Source organism: Ammospiza caudacuta, chromosome 2 (genome assembly GCF_027887145.1).
Source record: "Ammospiza caudacuta isolate bAmmCau1 chromosome 2, bAmmCau1.pri, whole genome shotgun sequence".
NCBI lineage: Eukaryota > Metazoa > Chordata > Aves > Passeriformes > Passerellidae > Ammospiza > Ammospiza caudacuta.
In genome coordinates this window covers 68,907,008-68,922,074 of record NC_080594.1, presented here as the reverse complement: position 1 = coordinate 68,922,074, position 15,067 = coordinate 68,907,008, and the positions used below count along the sequence as shown (strand labels likewise).

At 34.6% G+C, this 15,067-nt stretch overlaps 1 protein-coding gene across 2 annotated transcripts in view; it reads left to right on the top strand.

Moving 5' to 3' along the window:
* KLHL1 (kelch like family member 1) overlaps positions 1-15,067 on the top strand; it is a 183,680-nt gene that overhangs the window by 117,861 nt on the left and 50,752 nt on the right. For both annotated transcript variants that reach the window (XM_058825132.1, XM_058825131.1), the window contains one exon: positions 753-965. In XM_058825132.1, the coding sequence (XP_058681115.1) occupies positions 753-965 (213 nt within the window). The remainder of the gene's footprint in view (positions 1-752; positions 966-15,067) is intronic.

Sequence of the window (15,067 nt, the reverse complement as noted above, 5' to 3'; positions counted from 1 at the left end):
TGTGCCTCCAATTTTCCTCTCCAGCCCACTGCAGTGTGGAAGGGTGAGCAGAAGAGCAGGAGAGCAAAAGAGTGTCAGTGGTTTGGAGAGTCTCAGTGGGGGCACTGAACTGGGGAGTACAGTTCCTAAACTGCAACAGTACAATAGTTCTCAATACTGTGAGATCTTAATTGCTGTAAACTATTTATTTGCATGATAACTAGATATTAAAAATCTGTTCTGAACAATGTCAAAAAATAATCTTTAATTCATTATGTTGATGGTCCCCTCAGCCTTGTCATATGTGTAGACAGAAATCTAGATATTCATAATACAACTACATGACTGACAAGTTATTTAAGAAATAGTGAAAGAAAGACAGTGAAAATATCCTGGAGAATGTAGTATGAGTATGTAAAGACTTACAATATATATTACATACTCATACTATGAGTATGTAAAGACTTACAATACAAACTCAATGAGTTTATAAAAATTTCAAACAATAGCTTTTACTAATTCTGACAATTTTAATTATGATATTATCATATAATCCTCATCTTGTTTTTGAAATATATTTATATATGAATTGCAACTACAGCTGTTGAACTCTAATAATTTGTTTTGTTTTTCTCATGAGCTGCGAGGTTATGGTAAAGCATTACCCATATCTGGGTATGGCAGATATTGACTAATCCTTTGGTTTATTAGCTTTAACATGGTTTTAATTTTCTTGCAGTATTACTGAATCTGAAATATTTTTCTTTTCTCAGGAGAATATAATGGAAGTTATAAGAAATCAAGAATTTTTACTTTTACCTGCTGAAGAACTCCATAAACTTCTTGCCAGTGATGATGTGAATGTTCCTGATGAAGAGACCATTTTCCATGCCTTAATGATGTGGGTGAAATATGATATGCAGAGGCGATGCAATGACCTAAGTATGCTGCTTGCTTATATCAGATTACCACTCCTTCCACCTCAGGTATTTTTAAAATTATGTAACCATGACCATAATAACAACAAGAACATCATTGTTATTGTGTGCTTGTGAAAACTCTCTCAGTTTATAATCTGCAATTTCTGAACACACTGTGTGTTTAAAAACAAAGCTGTTCAGAATCAGAAAAAATTAGTGACAACCTTTTACACAGGGTGATCTCAATAAACTTGAGGATTGGACCAATACATTCACAAGAAGGGCAGAGTTGTGAAACTGAAGAGGAGTAACTGCAGATTTTCAAACATGCTAAGAAAAAACAGGTAGAATAATAAATATTCTCAGAAAAACCAACAAAACAGAACAAACAAACCAACAATAAAAAACCCCAAACACATGGGATTTATACAGATACAAGGCTGAGGAGATGAGTCAACAGTATGAATTAAGAAAACTCAGTATTGTTTTACAACACAAAAAATTCTGTCACCAGGCAATATGAGGTTATTTTTCCCATAACACCTGGTGCTGCTGAGGCTGCACCTACACAATTGTTTCCAATGTTGTACCCCATGATTTGAAAGGCATAGGAACAAATTGGAGAAGATTCAGGGGTGGGCTACCAAGATGGTATGTCTAGAAAGAAGAAGCAGAAGTGGGCTTGTTCAAACGAGTGAAAAGGATGCTAAGCAATGAGCTAATAGCAGCTTAAGACCTGAAGGTAAGATCATGGAACCACATTCCTGAGCACATCACAAAGTGTAAGAGACAAACTAACTTGTAGCATGGACAGTTCAGGTTGGACATTGGCTTGGGGAGGAATCACTTGGAATGCAGTGAACAAATGCAGCAGTTTTTTAAAGGCCAAGTGACCTTCTTCATTGAAGGTTTTCCTGAATTAGCTAGACCAGATCACTAAATCCAGTGTTGGCAGAAGCCCTGATTTGAGTGAGTGAGCAGCCTGCAGCCTAGTTACCTAGTTGACCACTGGCAGTCATTTGGATCTCCATGCTTCAGTTCCTTTTTTTTTTTCCTTTTCACAGAGAACTAAGTAGCAATTCTTTTCCATAATTCCATACACTCAGTTCTCCTTTCAGTTAGTGTACTGGGCCTGGCTGGAGTGAACTTTCTTCATGACAGCTGATAATGTGCTGTATTTTACACTTATTGATGAAACAGAAGGTGAGAGTAACCCATCCTGTTAATAGATCCCTTGGGGAGTGAAACAACTCTGAATAACTGTTGTTTTTAAACACACACATGTAGGCTTTATTGTAGAACAATTTGATTGCACAGAAAAACAGGTATATAACTAGTTGCAATATAAAAGCATAAAAATATCACTTAAGAAAATGTTTAAGAAAGAGAAGGAAGGCATAAGATGAGAAAGACCTTACCACCCACAGGCCTCAAGGTAAGACTTCTTTGGGGCAATTTTTGCTGTCTGTTGAAGTGATGGTCACCATCTTAGTCAAAGTGACAACTTCAGATTTGATCACCATTTGGTGATGGAGGAAATCCCAATGAAATCCACAGCACAGGAAAGCTATTTGGTTTATATTCAGTTCAGGTAGGAAAGCCCAGGTACCTCTCTTGGAGTGGGGAATTTCAGCTGGATGAGGTAATGCAATGAATTTGAGTCCCTTAAGACCCATTATGGCCCATCAGCAGAGATTGATACCTTCAGGCTGCACGTGAATGCGCCAGTACTTCCCCAAAGGGGAGTTATCACAGCTGAGTCACTTGAGTAAGGACAAAGAGGCAGCAGTGGCCTCCCAGGATTTGCCTCTGTCCTTACCTGGTTCAACACCAGCTGTAGCCTGAGGTGTCAGGTGTGCTCTCCCACTGCACCTGGGAGGTAACTTTGCACATCAGCAGCTTGTCCCTGATTGTTTGAGCCATCAGCATTCCAATCTTTCTTCCAGCATCACTTCTGGGGTGCCCCCTTTATCTCATCTCAAGTTCCCCTCACAGTCCAAATTCCAGTTAGTAGGCATATTTAGGGAGATGTGGGTTTTGATAGCCACAGATGAACAACTGGATCTTTGCAGTTTTCTATAGTAGGCAAAAGTTCTCCAATGATTTTAGCAATGTTTAAGCCACCAACTATTTCAGTCTCTCACACAGTGCTGGTAACACGTTTTGGCTATTGCTGAGCTGCATTTATGTAGCAAGGAGGTAGGTGACTAGGGAGCTGGGTACATGAAAAGAAAAAGGTTTAAAAACTCTTTATTAAGAAATTTAGAAATAAATATTTTAAAGTAAAATACTGGCAATTCTCTTGAACTTTCTGTTCAATTTAATCTAGAAATTGAGTCTTATACACTGGTGCTGCTCTGTAATTGAGAACTGCATCATAAATATATCAACTGTAATGCTAAAAGAGTAAGGTCTTTTTCAAAATTAGAATTAAGACATAACAGAATTTCAACAAAAAATTATTTGGAACTGAAAGTGAAATTTTACTTTTTTTATTACCAAAAGTTTTGGGATTTTTTTCCCTCTGTTTTGGTTTATACTTAAATATGTATCAAATAACACCCTCTGTCATTTTCATTGCACTGAAAATTACCTGAAGATTTCTCTGGAAAGAAGCCAGGTCAAAATTAGCAGCTCATCATTGGACCTTTGGGAAAAAAAACAACAACTACTTTCATTCCTTACTTTTAAGTTCACTTTAAAAAGAGGAAGTCAAAGACTACAGAAGTTATTGACAGACTGGAAAGATTGTACTGAGATCCACTTAAAATGAAGGTTTAAATTTATAGTCTGAGTTTCCATGATACCTCATTTCACTCTCAAGTTGCAGTAACTGTATTGGCAATGTAGTCAGACTTAAGCAGTACAATGTTAAACATTGTAATTCATAATCCAGTAGATAAATTTAGGAGAAGGCAAGCCAGTGTTAACTTGTTGAAAGGAAACTATCATGAAGCAGAAAATTAAATAATAGAACCTGCAATGTTGCCATAGAAACTTTTTTGCTTCTTTGATTTTCTTGGAACCATCTTCGAAACTAAAATGGTTCTTATCTCTTCCTTCAAGTCAAAACAGAAAGACTGGTGGCTTGGCCAACATAAGAACTTATTTCACATTATAATAGGTAATAATATACGTAATAGGCAATCTTATAGATAATATAATAAGAACACTTTTCAATGGGTGTTCCAGATATTTAATGTTCATCTGTACAGAAAACAGAATTTATGCTCATTTTTATTCTTAAGGGATTTGGGGAGAGTAAAAATGTGGTGGCATCCTTATACCTTATTAATGCTGAAGTATTTTAGATCATTTTTTGAATTGTTAATTCAAGGTTATAAAATATTTTTCCTGTGAATTTTGATAGCATTTTTTACACAGAGCAACTTAACAAGCCAATTAAGAAACAAGCAAAAACTGTATTTAAGGGGACTTTTTTCAGTTCTTCAAAACAGTATAAGAAACTACTTTTTTGCCTGAATGGTGCCACTGTTGTCCTCAATTTTCAATTTTTGAATGCATTTTAAATAAAACCCATTAATGTTAAAAAACCCTAACAAAATTAGCACATGTAAAACAATACAGAAACACTACAGATAATGTATTTAAAGGGGGGTGTGTGTGTATTTTTTTACATCATGTGATAAACATATACACAATCACAGAATCAAAAGACAGAATGCCTGAGGTTGGAAAGAACCTCTGAATAACCTCTGTTCCAAAACTTCTGCTCAAGCAGAGATAACCTAGAGCCATTTGCACAGCACTCTGTCTAAACAGTTTTAAATAACTCCAAGGATTCTGCCAGTGCTCAGTCACCCTAGCAGTACTAAAGTGTTTCCTGATGTTCAGAGGAAGCCTCCTGTGTTTCAGTTTGTGCCCATTGACTCTCATCCTCCAGGCACCACTGAAAAAAGTCTGCATCTCTCCTTTATGCACCTTCTCTCCAGGTATTTATGAACCTTACACTAATAAGATTTCTCAAAGGCTCCTCTTTTCTGGGATAAGCTGACCCAGCCCTCTCAACATTCCTTTATAAGAGAGGTGCTCCAGTGCCTTCATCATCTTTGTGAGCCTTCATTGTATTCTCTGCAGTATGTTCATGTCTCTCTTGTACTGAGGAGTCTAGCATTGGACACAGCTCTCCTGATTTGGCCTCTCCAGTGCTCACTCTTGGGGAAGAATCATTCTCCTTGACTTACTGACAATACTTTGTGTAATGCACCTCCAGATATCACCTGCCTTCTGAGGCAAGGGCACAGTGCTGGCTCTTGTTCTGCCAAGCTGCTTTCTGGTGCCACACAGCATCTATTAGTGCATGAATGTTGACTACACACACACATATGCATGGATATGCAAATATACATAGGAATTTATTTAATTCTTTTATAGTAGAATGTAGTTAGGAACCCTTTTCTTAGAAGTGAAAACCTATGTTGTGGAAAGATGTATACAATAAAGTATGATTAGAACAGTTGAAGGTGTTCTTACCTAGTTCTCTGATGACATGTGATATAGTGATTGCCATTCCCACCCCTCAGGGAGCAAAACAGTTCATCTAAATCCTCACTAATTGTGCGTAGACAAAAGTCTAACCTCGTCTGCCAGTGAAGCTGAAATATTAACTTCTGACCATGAAGGCAAATAGCACAGAAGAGATTATATCTATGACACTAAAATCTCCTTTTCTTTCTCTCTATCTTTCCCAAAAGACAATAATTTATTCTATGTTTGAATCACCTGTTCCCTGACTCAAGCTGTACCGTGAAACATTCAATGCAATGCAGCAGCATAGTTGAGCCTCTGTCTGTTTTGATTACTAATGATGTAACCTCATTTACTGAGACAAAAACCTGGTTTCTGCATTTTGTCAGTACACAGTGTAATGTATCTGTTCATGTTGATGCTGCAGCATGAGCCAAGAATGTGTGCAGCTTCTGTTGGGCAAAACATTATTTTTATGGTGTTTTTTAAGAGTGTGAGAAGTTGCTAATTATACCTGGGCTGCTGAAGAAATTTGCAAGCAAGAGAAGTTAACATAATACTGAGTATCTAGAATAGCATGACAGTAAAGATGAGGATGTTTAGTGTTTGTAGAGTGAGGATGTGCATGATGAAAAGAGTACAAATATTTCCTTATAGAAATGCTTAAGTTAAAGCTAATTAGTATTCCACAGGTATACTGGGTTTAAGGCTGTTATTTGCATCTGCTTGTAACAGTAGATCACTGGTTTAACTAGGAAAGTTAAAAAATAGCATAAAGCAGAAATATTACTGTATTTTCCTCTATAACACTTTTAATAAAATCATTTTCAGAGGGTTGCAAATCACATCAGTAGGATAATGCATAGTCTTTGGGTATTAAATACACTGTGGCTCAGATCCAGTGAATCTGTTATATGTATCTAAATTAGATTTCTTGCCCAGGAGCAGAAACAATGCAGTCCTTATAAAATGAAGTACTTAAATACCGTGTAAGCCACTGGAGAGAAAGTGAACAGATCCACATGAGCTCTCTTATTTCTACAGAGATGTTGTAGGTAAACTGTAAGAAGCACTGAGCCTCTAAAATCCCCTTAGAATCACACATTACATCTGACTGTACATTATCTTAAAAGTGCATAAGAATTTGCATGTAATAATTCAGTAGAAACCCTTTAAATCTTAGCTTAGATAACTGACATGATTATGTAAACTTGTAAATTCCTTCCACAATTCAGCTGGCATTTGGCAAAGAAGTATTTCTTTGTGCTACTAAAAAAACCCAATTAACCAAGCAGTTGTCAGGTTCTTTAAGTTTTGACCTTTTCAACATGTATTGAGCTAGAGAAAACAATTGAAGGTTCCTTTGCTTAGCAAAAATTGAGGGTATCATTCTATGTCAGTCAATCTTTAAATTTGTCTTTGAGAGCAGAGTGACTGATAGTGTGAAATGAGAAGCTTCCTCAGTTCTCTGTCTCCAGTGTCACTAAACAAGTGTAGCTGATAAGAACTCACACCTGAGTTCTAGGTTTTAAGGTTGGTTCCTACGTACTGGTTGGGGGTAAATCCTAAGGGTGTCTGTAAACTTTGTCAGCCTCTGCAACATTTTGTAAATTCTTTCAGTCATTTCTAAATAATTGCATACCAGGAGATTATAACTTGGATCTGAAAAGTCTGAAGGTATGAGTGAGTTTCTTGTTCACCTGTGTGTGCAGGCTTCTCCACATCAGCTAGATTACTAACCTCTCACTATAGGCAATGAAGATCTGGTGCACTTCCCAACACAAAGGAGCAAACCTGTGTGCTGATTTGAGAAGTCCCATGGTTTATTATGCTGCCTGGCTCCAAGCAATTTTTCTAGAAACAATCCACAACTATATTTACTGGCTCTGTGTGTATTCTTAAGACGCCCTGTGGCATCTCAACTTGTGCTAAATGCTTAGTTTTGTGCAAGTGGCTTAAGCCAATTAAGCCAAGCAATATTTTTAAAGAAATATTTCTGTTAATATCAAGCAAACAAAGATAAATTAATTACCTTAAGAATTAATAAGTTCCCAGCCCTCAACAAATGAATTTCTGACAAGCTTCTAGGATGATCTCCATATTCCTCTCTTAAGTTATCAATGCAATAAAAATTTGGGCTTGAAATTTCAGTTGCCTGTATAATGACATTAATTGAGTGTAGCCAGTATACACAAGATAAACTGTTGTGTTTTTACTTTTCTTATATAGATCATACAGTAAAGCTAGCTTTTTACTTTTTCATAGCAGCTTCTTGGGCAGTGGACGTAGCTTGTCAGCTGATACTTTACCTGAATAAAGATGATACTTCATTGCAGTGTGCAAGATACAGTCCAAAGGATTTTTTTTTTCCTTTTAGATAGTTCTAAAATGGTCCAAAATTCTTGTCAATATGGCTGGGATTTTTTTTTTGTGTAGATAAATGACATGTTAGCATTTGTAAATAGTGAAAATGATAACTGCTGAACACAGTTTTGTGTGACCTTAATTTCCAAATGCATTTTATTATCAGTAAAGTTTATTAAATACCGGTAAATATCAGTAAAGTTTCAGTAAATGCTTTGAAGCTGTCACAATGTGCTGTTCAAATAAAAGAACGTGACAACGTAATTCTTTAATACTATTTCTCTATATCACGCACAGGCAACTTACCTGACTTTTTATTCAGTTTCTCATTATATACTGAGCTTATGGTTCACTGCTAAATATTTTGGGGTAAATTTATTCAATGGAAGACTGGATTTCCACTAATTAAATCACATTTTCAAATAGTCATAAAATACAAACTTGTGCCACTTAAATCTATTCTGTGTTGTGAAATATTTAGAAAAATAATTTTCTAAAGTATGTTTCATACATATCCCCACTAGAATGTATAGACTGTGTCCATGTGAAAACACATATTTATGAATAAATTAGACTATATTAAATAATCAATTAGAAGCTCTGGTCATACAAATAAGAGGATATCTTTCCTTGACCTTTGAAATAGCACCATTCTTAAATGAGTTGCATTCATACTACAGTTACATTCACATAAAATGATGTCTTCCATTTTGAGCAGACATGTTTTGCCTGTTGCTTATGTTTTTACAAGGTCATATGATCTGTAGTCATTTTTTGGCAGGTTTATATATTTTTCTCTCTTACTGACTGTCAGATTGACAATCATATTGTCGTGGGTTGCTCCTGGCTGGATGCCACTCTGCCCTCCCCTTCCCAAAGTGGACAGGGGAGTGGAAGTGCTATGCAAGGCTCATGAATTGCTCATTGTTGATGTTCCATAAACCATGTCTCCAGAGATCATGCAAATATAACTTATTGAATGTGATTAGGACAAAGATCAGTCACTGCTTTCAGCAAGTGTTAACAGGTAGTTTTAGAAGCAAATACCATTATTGCTGTTGATGTCATTGAAATCTGTCACTCTTAAATAAAGAAGGAAGGAAAAAGGGAGGGCTAAGAAATGGATTGGACTTACTTTCCATAATGTTAAGTCCCTATTTTTTGTAGTGTAGTGTTCTTTTCTGCTTTCTTTCTTATTCTTTAGATTGATTCAGCATAATAGACAAGCACAATATAGTACACATTTCCTTTTCTGTTTTTTTTAGTTGAGTCATCAACATTTCAGAGATTGTGAATATCTTAAAAGAATTCTTCCTATTCAACATTTGTAACATTTAAAAATTAAATGTACTGTCTGGAAAAGGTGATTAAATACAATCCCCTGTCTGTGATGTTTTCTTATCGTTTTTGCCTACTTCTAATATTAAAGATCATATTTTAATCAGGAGAACATCATTTATGGAAAAAAAAATGCTTCTTTTATGTTCCATTTCTTTGTACTTATTCTCATAATAGAATTTTATAAATATTACATCAATTCTGGTAGACTACAGCTTACTGCAGTTAAGAGGTAACTACAGTAAAAAAATAAAATGCCAGTAATTTTCAAATATGGGCTGTTAGTTGTTATTGACTGAATAATGTTTAATATTCCATTTGTTAGCATCTGTCATGTTTTTACCTAATCTCGTATTTATCACTTTTAGAAGGAAAAAAAAAATTCAATTCAAAAGAACTTCAACTAAAGACATCTGTCTTCAAACAAAATGAGACCAGCCAGCATTTTGCCAAAGGCCAACCTTTTTGTTGCTTCTAGTGTTGGGGTGTTTTTTATACTGTCTCTTATTTTAAATCTGATTGGGGTTTTATTAATTTTGTTTCACTTTCTTTTGAATGAAATTTGACCTTTTGAATGCAATTTGACATTTTCTTATTTCTCATGTAGTATTTTAATAATATGGCAAAATATACATAACTTTCAGAATTATGAACTTAATTTTTTCCTCAAGGAGCAGAGAAGAAAACCTGCAAGGTGCTCTACAAGACATTAATCTTACCTAACTTTATCTAGAAACTTAATATTTACTTTAAGAAGCAATTTATCTTGAAATAAAGATATTTTTCTTAACTTTCTGGAGAATAAGCATACAATGATGAAGTAAAGTGTAGAACTGGGCATCAGTAGAATTGTGTAGTAAGCTTGCATCTTAGATTTTGCTCTCCTTATTTCAGCCTCTCTGTAAAAGAAATAGGTTGATAAAATTGTCATTAAAAAATGTCACTGGAGGCAGAAGCTGGGGTGGGAGGGTTTAAAACAATTTCTCTTTTCCTAAACTGAATAACATTTGAATCAATAATACATCTAGTAGATAAGTCAATTGGTCAAATTAATACCAGTTTCAAAGACAGACCTGGTTGTACAAGGAGTTCAACAAAGGTCAGTACTTGTGCCAAAAAAGTGTGGGCATATTTATAAATGAAGTTAAAATTTTAACAGTGTCATAAAAGTTAACATGGGTTTACCTATAGATAACAATGCTGAAGATTTTAATACATGAGATTGCTAAACCATAAGCTTTGGAGAAGAATTAATGTTGTGAAAGTGATTTCAATGCCACAGTTTAATTACTTGCCACAGATGCTACCAGTGAATGTTCCAATTCCATTACATAGTTGATTTGAGAGGAATGGGGGAAAAAGTAAATTTCTTTATTTCTGTATCAAATGTACAGCCTCAGGGAATGTGTGTGCACATGGCTGATTGTTTCTCTAGTAAATTCCTTAGGGTAATCTAATGGTAAGTTAAGGAAAACAAACTTCAACTATGCTATATTCAATTTTTTGGTTTGGATTTTGTACCCTGATGTGGGGGAGGAATAGGGAGGACTTGGTTATAACTGAAGGGTAGAAAGCCAGTTTAAAATTTCTTCTGAATATGAAATAATATTTAATGTGTTGGGGAAAAAGAATTGTAAATCAAATAAATACTGAACACATTTCCTCAGCCAGTGACTATGGTCATCAAAAATGCAAGCTTAGTAGATGTCAGAATTTGAATTTCAAAGAGAAAACACAATTGAATCTTTTTTCCAAAATTCCAGTCTGAGACTAATCATTATTACTGCTATGTGACTGATCTCTATGCAATATATTATCACCTGCATGCATGCAGAGATCACAGACATGCATTGAGACTAATGAAAGTCTGTGGTGTCTAAGCAGTAAATCCTGATGTAGATTATTTGTAAAGAAATGATTAGCCACATGTTTCTAGGAAGAATTGGTCCAAAGATCCTTAGTCTGCTGCATCTTATTGCTGAGAAGAAAATAATCTTTTTCTAAGAATACAGAAATCTCAGGGATTTAGTATAGTCTTTCTTCCTGAGTCGGTTGAGCAGCTGGCTTGACTAACACATCATGAATAATTCAGTCCATAAGCAAGACAAATATTGAATTTCATATACTGAATATTTGTTGTACTTCAGAAAAATGCCTGGAAATCTCTGAGCTAAAAAAACTTTACTGAAATCATTAATTAAACATGAATAAGAAAAAACAGAATTTAAAAGAGATCCAGAATGTTCAATGAGCTGAGAAAAGATGGTAGAAAACAAAATGAGATGTGATAAATTTGAGGTATTATTAATAGCAGATATTTTTCATTATTTTTTTTCTAAGACTAAATATTGAAATTACTGTTTTAAAAGCTAGCAAAACCTCAAATGAAAAATTAGAAATAAGCTTTTAAAAAATTTCAGTATAGGGCTCCTGATTACAAGTCAAGTGAGTAAAGCAGATGTTTATGTTGGATTTAGCTCCATACATTCAATTTCTAGCAAAACAAAAAGGTTGTTTATTAATATTGCAAAGGTTCCTATTTATCAAATGGAATATAGTAATGGAGTTGAAACTTCAGGTACATACAGGATCAGTTTGAGACCTTGTGTTCTCTATGTTTAGAAGTCCCCAAAAATGTTAACAAATTTTATAGTTTTTTCATTGTTTAAAACCTAAAGGGCAGCCTGAGGGATGGTTTAAATGTTTTCATTTTCTTTATATAAAATCTAATTGCAAATGAGGATCTGTATAATAAATGACATTATTGATAATACATCAGAATGCAAAAATTCGCAGAAAATTCTATGACTGCAGTGCATTTTACTTTCAAGATTAGTAATTTAAAAGAAAAAGTGATATGTATCTTTGCAGTAAATTCACAATTATGCAATTTTTGACGTTGTACTTTCTGTTATGAAAAGCAAAGGGCTTTTTTTGTGTACAGAACTGTCTCAATTTTCCCATAATTTTTGATGATTTTTATGATGGCAATTAAAAATTTTAATCTGAACTTTTAAAGGTTTTAAATTTATTCTTGTTCTCTGAGTATAATTCTTAAACATTGTAACAATGTTAATGCTTAATAAATAGTCCCAAATATTTTCTCACATAAATGGTGCAAATGTGCTGCTCTTCTCACTCCTGTTTCCTTAGGATTTTTTTCATGAATACCTAATTTAGTAAGTATAAAAATAAGATTTATTGTATATTTTTCCTTTTGAAAGTATTATTGATGACTGAAATATCTTGCTGATTTTACTTTTCTTTACTTTTTTTTACTTTAATTTTCTGAATATTTAATAATATTACTACTGGCCATCACTTACATTTCTAGTGTAAACATGTAAATTAATACCTTGCATTGTCAAGACAGTCATAATGATCTCTTATTAAAATCTGTTCTTTTCAATAATAAATGTTAGGCAGAATATTTAGTTAATATTGAAACAGCAAGAATTAATCTGATATTGAAAGAAGCAAACCATACTTTAATTCTATTCCCCAGTACCTGTGATTAATTTTCATAACCTCATGCCAGGCAAGACCATCAAATTGGTAAGAAAACATGCTGTAAATTTTCAACTGAAATTTTCAACTGTAATTGCTTAGGTCATTATTATGCCTATCCCATAAATTCAAAGGTTTTTAATGAAGAAGTTCCAATACATTAAACAATAGTCTTTATACCAAAAAAAGTGCTATCCAATTGAATTAGCTAAGAGTTTATTCCTTATGTAAAAAAAGAAGTAACACTTCTTGGGGGACTATTTTTTTCTTTCATGTTTGCAGTGAAACATAAATAGCCTGATTTTTCTTAAAATGGGTACGTTTATATAAAACTTTAATCAGAATGGCAATTAATTAAATTGAAATTTGCAGTTGTAATAACATTACAGCCATTTCCTTCAACTATCTTATAGTCAGAAAACACAAAATGTCAGCAAATTTATTCCTTTCACCACATTAATCAATAGAAATGCTTGTATTCATATGGTAATATTTTAAAGTAGGAATCATGACCTCTAGCAGCTTTAGACAGATAAAAATTCTTCGAATTGGAGTTTTGTCCATAGAAACACAGCATTTCCTAACATCTTGAGCAGCTTGAGCATGGTAAGACTTTGAAAGTATACTGACAACTATTTCTGTAGAAAGTTTCAAAGCAGCATTTTTATTCGTTCCAGAAACTCATATAAAACCTTTATTTGCTTTTCATTTTAATCTGTACAAAGAACAATCATGACCTTACACTTCAGAATTCTATTCTTTCCTAGCAGCAGCATTACTGTGATCATCAACAATAACCAGCTGTAACAAATCTGTACGTGGAAGAAGACTCATAAAAGGACAATGATGGCTAATCTAACTTCTCTCTTGAAAAACATTCAAAATGCAAACTTTAGGTCATTAATTCTTCAGGATTTTGTTTCATATGGTAATGTGATTCTCTGACTCAAGGTTGTCAAGTGACTTGGGATATATTTTGGATCAAGGAAGAGGCTTGTGGCCTTTTTTAAAATGAAATATGCCATGAAAATCCACATTTCATTTATTCACAATGCATTTAGAGGACTTTTAACTTTTTGTTCTTCTGTTATAATTATTAATACTGTTAAGATAATTCTAATCCTCTGTTCTGTGTGACATTGGTATGTAAGTTTCTAAGGGCACAGAACTCTTTAGGGTTTTTCAGAGAGAAAATGCATCTAGATACTGGGATAATTTTTAGACAACTGGAAGTTGCTTTCTGCCTGTGAAAAAATTAATATGTTTGGGTATGAAATTTAATCCTAATCTGTGGTGTACAGAATAATTATATGTTTTTAAGGACTATTCAAGATTCTAAATCATAATAAACACTCATGGGCAGATAAAGACCACATAAAGCATAATTTTGAAGGATGCTGTCCCTCTTTTAGAAATATCAATCTCTTGGATTACAGATTAAAACTTTTGCATGTGCTGAGTATTTAATTTTGGTACGCAAGGAGTACTTTCTCAATTTGTTCACTTTTATAGCCCTGATATCTGTCCTGGAGGAAATAGCCATGGTTTTTCATTTTAGTGGTAGGAATCTGATGGTGTTTTCATCATCTCCCCTTTTGGTCAATTACTGTGTCTGAGGCACCTATCAAGGTGGAATCTGAGGTTAGGTCATCCTGATTGAGTGAATATTGTCACGCCTTGCACTTTTCACAAGATAGAAAGTTTTATCTCAATAACCAGGGGGTGTTCTCTGCCTCTTCAGAAGTATAAAGTCACTACAGAATCTTTGGTGAGGCAGCTCTTTGCTTCTTCCAATGCCTTATAGTCTCTCCCAAGAGTGGAGTAAAGGAAAAAAGTGGTCTTTTTCTTTCCAGGTAGGTGGAAACTGTTTCCCTAGTGGTGGCTGAATTTCATCTTAGATGACACAGGGTAGAAAGGGACCAGTTCCATCTCTCAGATGATCGATTATGTAGAATTTGTGCGACTTTGCTTAAGGTCATTCAAATAAAGTATTCAGATTCCCACAATCATAGCTGGAAATCACTGGGATAACAGAGAGGCTGGGGGAGATCTGCCAGGAAGCAACAAATGCAGAGCTACTCACCAAGGAAGGAAGGAAGGAAGGAAGGAAGGAGGCAGCTGAGGGTAAGAGCAAGGCAGGCAGCAATCGGTGCAGTCCTGTGGTGCACCCACAGTCGCTCACTGAACCAGTACCCAACTACTCCTTTTTTCTCATTAGACATTTTCCTTTTGGCAGTTCTTGAATGCTTTACACTCCAGATCTCAAACTGAGTGTGCTTCACTGAGTTGAAACACGCCTGCTCTCTGCGGCATGGAGCTGGAAGTCTTTGGAAGTATGTCTAAGGAAGGACTTTTTGGAGGTTTTAATTGGAAAAAAATGAGAAACATGATGACACAAAGTGACAAAAAATTCTCAGGATATTGCTAGTCTGAGACGTTCTAGCAATGGTAAAGTTAACTATGCTGGCACT